Here is a 10,057-nt window from a genome sequence, read left to right on the forward strand (position 1 = left end):
ATCTTAAAGTTTCCTGTGGAATCCTGGGAGCCAGAAGCCTCTTCCCAGCCAGACTCCCACAGCCTTATCTCCAGACTGGATGGGGTCCAGCTGGGGCATATGTTTTTGTAATATCATGCTCCAGTTCCAGGGCCTGAAATAGGACCATGAACCCGGTAGGTGCTCAATAAATGTTGATTGACTTGAATTTCTGGGAGGAATATTTGGGGTTTTATTTAGAAGCAGAATCAGGAAGAAAGAGCCAAGGAAACCCCCGGAACCACTTTGCCTGGGCAGCATCACTCCAGCAGGAAGTGGGCTAAGTGAGCAAGTCAAGCGAAAGCCATAGTCTATTTTTAAAGTTACAACAATGTGTGGCCTGCACAGTAGTGCTGTTCACTTTGTTTTTATCTGCAGACATATGTTAGGGGTTTCTTTGGTTCCAGGATTTTATAGTGGTGCTGTGATGGACAGAAGTATGAGAACTGGGTAGAATAATATGGACACATGTATGTAATTCTCCCCCAAATAAGCATAGTATTGTCTATAGAAGCAAAGCACTATAGGAATATCATGAGTTCTCAAGTATCTAGGAAAATTCCCCTGTCCTCAAATCCCTATTCTCAACCTGCAGCTGGGACCTAAATTTAAAGTATCAGCATATCAAGCCTTTGGCTTATGAATTTACCCCTAAGGTTGAATGCTTAATATCTATCTCTTCAATGTGAAATTCAGCAGAGGTAAAGAATGAGCGGCCAAGACCAGTTTGCAAGGTCTCCTCTTACTCAGCCCTTTGCAACAGTAAACATCAAGCACTCTAGGCAAGAGATGGTGGATCGACCACAGGATGAGCTCTTTGGCTCTAATCTAAAAGAAGAAAAGAAACAAATTGTAGAAACATGTAGAGTAAGCTGAATGCAGATTTTAGAGGTCATGAATTTGTCTTGGAATTTCTCTTCCCGGTTTTGTAATCTATGGTCTAGTCACCCACAACTCAGCCTAACCTCTGGGTACACAAAGAAAGATCTGAGTAGAGGACAGCTGTCATTCTGGATCTCCCTCCACCCCCAGAGAACCTTTAGGAGCCGTGTGTTCCCTAAGCAGGGAAGCCTCATTTCCTGTGGCAACAGCTGCTTCTAGCCTCCGCTCTGTCCCCCAGTTTTCAATAACATCATCTGGTCCTCAGCTGCACAATATACAAAACAAAAACAACAACAGCAAAAAAGAAAGAAAGAAGTCTATCGGTATTCTCAGAAGTGCACCTGGGAAGGCAAGTGCCTGCTGCTGCCGCCCTTGGCTTTCAAGGCCCTGAGTACAAAGCCTAGAGGGAACTCATCATACATTCCAACTCAAAGAATATTAAATGCACCTCCAAACAGGTGAGGAAAACATGGCCAGGCTTCCAAAGCTGCTCTTCTCTGAAAAACCCTTATTAAGAGCCCCCTTCTTTCCTGTAAGCCTGAAAAGAGGAAGATAAGAAATGTATGTTATTCATGGCATTCAGGGCATCGATTGGAAAAACATCATACTCTATGAGGTTTCTTCCAGGACTCTCTGGAAGGAAAGGTTTGGTTCCTGAACCAATTCTCATGTATTATGTAGGAAAGCTAGTGGGTGCTGGGGAGTCAGCATCTTCAGGGTCATTCTGGAGACAGTTTCTAATGAGAGTTTCCTATCCTGGCCCCAAGCTGTAGTGTCCAGTGATGAAGACTGCCATCCAGGAGGCATCTATTCTGTAGTTCCTTTCATCTCAGAGCAACTGTTTTGGTGCCCTCATTTTACAGACTAAGAAATGCAGGTTCTGTGATGGCTAAGCGACTTGTCTCACTGTTATACACTTCAAGGGCCCAAGAACCAAACCCTCATTTGTCTATAGCCAGAGATAATGCCTACAATGAAACCAGATGGTGTGGACTGACATCCACTTTCTAGCATTTCTTTTAACAGGAGACAGACACCAGACTCACAAACCTACTACAATGAGACTCAGTTACCCTTACTTTGAAGGATCTTCTTACAGAGAGCAAAAGGTACAGGTCCGTTTTGCCATTTCTGGTCAGCATTGACTGTTTCTGGATCTCAACTCCCCTCCAAATAAATCTTTGTGCCAAAGACAAGTCTACTTAGTATTGTTCTTTCATTGATGCAGTTTCACCTAAGGAACTAAAATGAAAGCAAAGTGTCTACCCAGATTGCTGCTATGGGCAGGCAGCCTAGCCTTTCTGCACCAATGAACAGTGTGGAGGTGGTGGAGGGGTGAGAGAGAAATCTATACCTACGACCTCAAGGTTTAAATAGATGCTTGTCCTGTCTTCTTAGTATTCGTGTGAGTGGCAGTAGGAGATTGAGAAAAGGGACAAAACCACATTCTCAGACAGAGGTCCAGGCTTCTAAAAGCAAACCCAAGTAACAAGGGTGACGGTTAGCATCTACCAGGACGGTGGTACAATGCAGTTTACGATAAGGAGGAGATTGGCTGCATGCTGACCCCTCCATCTTTCCTTCCTTTTTTTCCGTCCTTCCCTCCCTCCCTCCTTCCCTTCCCCTCTCCATCCCTCCATTCCTTATTTCTTTCTTTCCTTAAATCTCAGCAGTCTCTGCTTTAACATCCCAAACGCTGAAATTCTAGGTATTAGCCATCATGCCTGATTTTCTTCACATACAAACACAAAGAACACCGGCCATATAAACTGTGCATAGTTCTGTCTCAGGAAACTCGCTGCTAGGGATTTGTTTTGCATTTGGGACTGGGCCATAAGTATGGCAAAGAGGGAGAGGTTCTCACCTTGGTTATGCAAATCAAGGGAGCATGAAAACATTCACCCAAATAATGTTTTTAAACTATTTTATGTTTTATGATAGCTTTAGCTTCAGAGGAAAAAATGGAAGGAAGAACAGAAAGTTCCATATGCCCCACCTCAGGCTTTATTACTTCTTGTTATGTTACAATAGGATTTCATAACGCAGCCCAGGCTGCTTTTGGACCCAGTGCTAAGATTTCAGATGGGTGTCATCAAGCCAAGAAAAGCAATTTCTTTTTAGTACGGTGAATGTAACTCGGGGCCCTTACTCAAGCTCACAAAGCACCATGCAACTGAGCTGCACTCCCAGCCTTTACTTTCCTCCATTATTAACATCTTAGCTTTGTAAGTACCTTTGCTATGAGTTGTGAGCTGTTAGTGGAATGTTATTGTACCTACAGTCTATATTTAATTCACACTTTCTCAGTTTTTACTTGTTTTGTCCGTTTAGATGTCACACATCCTTAGGCTCTGCTTGGCTCAGGCTTTTCAGGTTTTTGTTTTTATATTTATGACCCTGACAATTGAAGAGTATAGTTATAGACTTCTCCTCTGATGGAAATTTTTTGACCTGTATCCCATTAACATGGTTTATGGCTGATGAGTTGGCTTTGAGTACCTGGCTGAGGTACCACTTGGCAGGATTTACCACTGGAAGGTTCTATATCTTTCTTTTCCATATACTGTACTCATGGGAAAGTCAGGAACCACAGCCTCCAGGTAAGGAGTGAGGAACTATGCTCCACCTCTGTTAGGGCAAAACATCTGCACAAGCCACCTTGAATTGTTGTGGAAAGTCTTCCCTCAGCTAAAAAGCTCACGAATTTATTCATTCATTTTAATTACATTAATGCAGACTCTTGGCTGTGTGCTCTTCGCATGTTGGATAACTGGATTGCAGCATGGTACCACTTACTTGGTTTCTCAGATTCCTCCAGCTTTGATCACTAGACACAGTGTCACTGGGCTCCTGAGGTGTGTCCTGTTGGAGCTTTTGCTTTTTGTGTTTTTGTTTATTAGGACTTGCTTCCTCTCTGGCACTGCAAGGTGCTTGTACTATTTTCCAGGCTCATTCTTAGAACCAATCATTTCTCCAAGGAACTCCAGCTCTTTTTATTCAAGAATGGCTAGAAAGCAAGATCTGGATCCCAGTTGAATAAATAATGTCATAATGTGGTGTTAGAAATTAAATCACACCTTGGCCAGCTGGCTAAGTGGGTGAAAGCATTTGCTACAGAAGCCCTAATAAATGAGTTTAATCCCTAGATGGAGAGGTTTTGTAGGAGAAATCCAACTCCTGAAATCTGTCGTCTGCCGTTCATATTCACACTGTGACCCAGGCCCATTCACTCACACTCATCATATGCACAAACAATAACAATAATAATATAAATAAAAGTATTTAATAAATAAATACTATAAACCATGGCCCACAGTTGGCTGGCTGGTTTTGTAAATTTTAACTAGAGCTAAGTGTGTGTAGTTATTCAAAATGAAGCAGGGGTACACATAAGTGAAGAATTGGACCCTCTATTTATTTAAGAGTGGATACTTCCTTGGTTATCAGTTTTTCTGCATTAATTTTGAGTCTTTATATTAAAATACTATTTCTATTTGTTGCTGCTATTTTTGGCCTCCATTTTAGTTTGGGCTTTGTTAGGATGAAATCTGACTTCAGTCAGTGATGCAAATGAATGTGCTTGATGAGAAAAGGTTCAGCATAAAGCTAACATCTTGCTGGGCACCAGAATCTTGTGGTGGGTGGTGAATTGGAGCTATACTTGCACAGGTGTCAACCCAACCTTCTGCAATAAAACCATATTTTTTGAGAGAGGAGTGGAAGAACATGATATTCATGATTCTTGGCCCTCCCTTTCCTCCCCATGTGTGTAAGTCAATAAGTAGGTAAGTATGTAGGTAGAAGGAAGAAGAGAGGTCAACTTATTTTTTGAGATAGGATCTCAAATACAACCAGAAAAGCATTGCATAATCAAGGCTGTCTAGCCAATGAGCTTCATGAATGTTTCTATCTCTACCTCCCCATCACTCAGAGTACAAGCATCTCTCAGTATGTCTGGGGATCTGAATATTTGAATGCAGGACCTCATGCTGTTAGTAAGCACTCTACCAACTATGCCATCTCTTCAGCGCCTGAGAACATGGAATTTTACTTTTACTTTTAATTATATATTTATTTGTATGTGGATGTGTGTTTTGTCTGCATGTATGCCTAGTGTATACCTGGTGCCTGCAGAAGCCAGAAAATGATGTTGAGTCTCCTGGAGCTATAGCTATAGAAGGTTGCCAAGTACCATGTCGGCATTTGGAATCTAATCAGGGCCCTCTAGAAAAGCAATAAATGCTCTTAACTAATGAGTTACCTCAGCCCTAAAACATGGTTGACTGATTGGTGGAGTTTTTTGTTGTTTGTTTTAGTTTTTGGTTTTTTTTGAGACAGGATATCTTTGTGTAGTCCTGGCTGTCCTAGAACATACTATATAGACTAGGCTGGCCTCAGAGATCCACCTGCCTCTGAGACCTGAGCGCTGGGACTAAAGGTTTGTACCACCATCACCCTGCTAGAACATGATATTTTAACAAGCAAGAGTCTGTGAAAATTATCCAGTTCTGGTGTTTTGTAATCACTAGTGATTTTACTCAGGTCTTTACGTGGGTTTCTGGTTTAATACAAACATGTTGTAAAAATGGTCCGGTTTCCATTTATAATCAAAAATAGGATTTACTCCAAAATTTCAAAATACATTGAAAGAAAGGGACAGGTGTATTTTCACTGTGCATGGGGTGTTTTGTTATTGTTATTGTTATTGTTATTTACTTTGGGGAGAAATAGAATATTATTATTAATAATTATTATTATTTACTTTGGGGAGAACTAGGGTTTCATGTTGTCCAGGCTGGTCTTCAACTCCATATGTTGTCAAGGATGCCCCTGAACTCCTGATGCTTCTTGCTCCACCTCCCAAGTACTGGGATTGCTATTCTGTGTCAGCATATTCAGTATATGAGATCCATTGTAGGTTTTCCTGCATTCCAGGCAAGTATTCTTTTGCCATCTACATCTTCAGGATGGCCACTGTGACTTTAAAATGGTTCCATAAGAGTGATTCTGAAGATACATATTCCTGAAATTCCATTTGAGGTAGAGGGAAACTAGAACCTGTATGGGGAGAGTGGTTCCTTATTTGAGACTTTCCAGTCTTTTCTCAAGGTTGCTTATCCTGTAGAGCTCACAAGTGATCCTGTACAGGCTTCTCCATCCCTCCTGAACTCCTTTTCTACCTGTAACTCACCCTTGTTGGCCAGGAGCTCTCTGACCTAATTGTGACATCATTGTCTATTACACATAAAGCATGAAGCCTCATTAGAAGCAGTCAAATTTACCAAAGGGAAAACCACTTGACAAGGAGCATCCCCCCCGGGAAACCTTAACAGCTGGAACTATTTAGTACTAATTGTGTAACTCACCCTTAGGAACAGGAAGCTGACGCTGTGGGAGGAGGACATTTTCACTCACCTCAAATATGTTACCAGCAAAGGAATTTCCCAAGAAGAAAGTCAGTATCTCAGAGAGGAGATAAGGGGGACTTCCAGAGAGACACTGAAGCGTTTTGAACATAAACCTCAAGCCTAAAGTTACTGAATCGGATCCTTGATAGGGGTCACCAAGCCAGTTCTACAATCTCATTAAATACCCTCAGAGTACTTCTCTCTGGGCCACTCTCTGTCAGAAGAGAGAGCTGCAATATGGTCTATGAAATCTGGCAAGATGCTGAGACACGGGTAGGGTGTAAGACTACAGACTGATTGGAGGATATCCTGAAGAACACACGAGGAAGAAGGGAGAGACACCTACAGCTCTAGGGAGGGGCTATGTTTCACTTTCTCTCCTCCTCCTATTCAGCTAAAGGTCACATTTTGGGAAGGGTCAGCTTGGATTCTTTAAAGGCTTTGAGATAAACATAGACAAAAGGTCAAACTCAGACTTGAGCTGTCCAAACTGTCCCCACTTTGTGAAATATTCCCCTTTTAAGAGACATTGAAGCAGACAATTTCAGGCTCATTTATAGGAACCTATCTAACTACAGCAATAAAAAAGCAAAAAGATTCCATTTTCATCCACACTGCAGTTTGATTTTTAATAAATATTTTTTTCTCCAGGAACAGAAAGGGCAAATTTAGTAGGAGCTACTAAATCTCCTACCCTTTGAGCCGGAGGTAAAAATTCATCCTTCCCCAGTTCAAACAAACATGAGGAAGAAGAAAATACCCCTGAGCATGCAACTTTTAGAAATTCCTATTTATTAAGCCTTCAAGAAGACTTTTCAAATTTACTCTTACAGATGAAGTTAAGGCTATAACTGTCAAAAACTTGTCTAACAACTTCAGTTAATGTGTTTTCAATCACAGATAATGGCCACAGATTTGAGTCTCTTGGGAAAGGAGGAAATCCACACATGCATAAATGAGTGAGAATCTCTTACCTCCTGATCACTTATTCTTAGTGTGAGTGGTTCATGTGCCTTTATGAATAATCAGTTTATTCTGATTCTGGTATCAGACTTAGGGGGTCTCCGTCTGTGCCCTAAGCCATATCAGCCCACTAGACCTGGATAAGACAGTTAACAGACGACATTTGAAGCGGAAAGCAGATTCTTCTCTCAAGTTACGTCTTTACAGTTCACACCCCAAGGATTCCAGAGACCACTGTTTCTCTGAGCTCAGGTCCAAGATCAAACGCTTTACAACAACTCAGGATTACTTGCTTACATGTTTCTTTTCTGATACCAGAAGTTTTACTGAGTTAGAGATGCAGAAATCTGAATCTTAAACATATTTTAATTAATTTTAAGTTAGCGTATTTAGTCAGGTATTCTCACTGTGGCATTAGGGAATCTGAACCTTAAAGAGGCACATCCCCAGCCTCTAGGATGATTCTAATGGAGGTTACAGTGTAACAGTTTCACCAGTTGAAATTGTCTTAAGTATTTACTTCTAGACTATGAGAACCTCATTCACCCCCAAAACAAAATAAGGTTTCCTATGCACATTAGCCCTGCTTTACCTTCCATTTATGGCCTTAGAAGCTGCAGCAGGGGTTGGAGATATAACTGACTTGTAAAGTGTTCATCTAGAGCACGTATAGGACATTGGGTTTGATCGTCAGTTTGGATGCACACACACATAAAAAAACCACCTGTAGCAAAGTTACTCCAAAACGGACTTTTTTTTTTTTTTAGTAAGAAGTTACGCTTTATAATATGATGGCATAGTGAGCAAAGCATCAATATTCTAGCCAAAAAATAAAAAAAAAAATCCTGCATCAACCAACAATCACTAAGCCAAGAAGCCTGCTTCTCTAAAGTTGATGGGATAACCCCACTCACTGTCCCACAGTGCAAACTGGCTAACACATAGTCTTCACAGCCATTAGCAAAATCCCACAGTATTTTCACCAAGGGATGCTTTGTCCTTCTCTCTGTTTCTTGAAGATGCAGCCAACAGGAATTTGTCTCTTGTCTCTAAGGTGGCTGACTTAGGAAGACTGCCCCTCACACAGCCTGCTTATAAATGCTTTGACTGCAATGCAGCACTCAAGCAGGCTGTACCTGAGTGCTGATGAGTGGGGCCCCATTGACTTGAGTGGTGTGAGTGGACCAGCAGCTGAAGAAACAGACAATCAGTTACTTCAAAGGGCCATGTTTCCCCTGAGGGTTATCTGGTGCCTCCCAAGACTGAAATTCCTCCCCTGGAATGTGTCAGGATAGAAATGAACTGCAAAGAGACTGACCTGCTGACCTTTCCCCTAGCTTTCTCACCACTTGTTTACAGGGACATCTAGAAAAATCTATCCCTTCACTTACGAAAAGACCTTCACTTATGCAAAGACACAGCTCCCTTTTCTCTTCTTGTTAAAAGCAAGAAAATAATGTAAAATAGAAAGAATAAATATCGAAGAGTCAATTTCTGTAACAGCTGTAGTAGGAGCTCATTATGTTGGGTTTTTTCACTCTTTTCTCTTAAAAGACAGCCTTTGTTAAAATCTATTTCTTCTATTTGGAAATATATTACTGACTTTTAAGAAAAGTTTACCACCTAGAATTTATCTCCCCTCAACTGCTCAGGCTTACAGAATGGCAAAGTTTTAGAAACAGATTTGAAAAGTAAGTAATTTGTAGGTAGGGGATGATGAATGGTTGATGGGTGAGTAGGTGGTCTCACTTTGGGGTGATTTTAAATATTTCAGATCTAAAGTGATGATAATTCCACAATAATGCCAGTGTACTAAATTCCACTGATCGATTTAAAATGGTGAATTTTGTGAACTATGAAAAGCAAATAATTTGGTGATAGAAAAGATTGTTCTGAATTCTAAGCAGGGAAGAAGCAGTATAAAGGTTCAAATTTTTCCAGAAAAGCTTCTAGGACCCTAGAGTGCCTGGCAGAAGGAAAGCAACTCTAAAGAAACACTGAGCATGCCTCAATACATTTGACTACTGTAACCGTGGACCCCAAAGAAAGGGCACTTGCCCCAGGAACCTAATGTTGGTAAAAGGCAAAGTCTCCAGAGGAAGAAATTTGTCTCCTTAAAAGAGATGTCAGCATTCTAACATCTTGTCAGCCACCTTAGAGGATGAAACTGAAGCCCAGCCAAGGACGAGTCAAAGGTAGGCAGGACCACATCTTGACCAGGACTGCTTAGAAGTGCATATATTTGGACCTCTATTTAAATACTAAGATCACTTCAGGACCCCAAAGATAGATTGGGGAAATTTCATGGATCTCTTTGTCTCTCTTCACAATGTGGCCACAATGAATAAATCTCCATACTCTGCTTTCTATCTTTCAACTAGCTCTTTTAGTTCATTTCTTGAAAGCAGGTGGCTGCACATGGCTGGGGGCACAAGTGTGACCCTCAAGTATTATGATTAATGCTACATTTACTGTTCACTAGAGGCCAGACACACACACACTCTTTGTGGACAACGCTGTTTATGCTTTACTGAAGGAATTGAGGTTCAGAAGTTAACTGATATGAGCAAAGTCACAAACCTAATGAACAAATACCTAGCTCCAACACATTCTGTTTGATTCCGAAAAGCATGCTCTTGGGAGCATGCATGTATGAGATATATCTACACGCTGAAGGAAGAGAGTTCTGTCAAAGCTAAGTATGCTTGAAAAACAGGTGTGGGGAGCATGGACATCATAAAGTGGTACAGAATGGGGGGAGTGCAGAAGGGAGGGGAAAAAAAGAA

At 41.2% G+C, this 10,057-nt stretch overlaps 1 protein-coding gene across 1 annotated transcript in view; it reads right to left on the reverse strand.

The window, feature by feature from the left end:
• The window catches only part of Hs6st2 (heparan sulfate 6-O-sulfotransferase 2), a 112,979-nt gene extending 111,588 nt beyond the window's left edge, over positions 1 to 1,391 (reverse strand). Inside the window, exon 1 of the mRNA XM_031359249.1 lies at positions 1,349 to 1,391. Within this exon, the coding sequence (XP_031215109.1) occupies positions 1,349 to 1,371 (23 nt within the window). The 5' untranslated portion in view covers positions 1,372 to 1,391. The remainder of the gene's footprint in view (positions 1 to 1,348) is intronic.
• Positions 1,392 to 10,057: the final 8,666 nt, after the last annotated feature.

Source organism: Mastomys coucha, chromosome X (assembly GCF_008632895.1).
Source record: "Mastomys coucha isolate ucsf_1 chromosome X, UCSF_Mcou_1, whole genome shotgun sequence".
NCBI classification, from domain to species: Eukaryota; Metazoa; Chordata; class Mammalia; order Rodentia; family Muridae; genus Mastomys; species Mastomys coucha.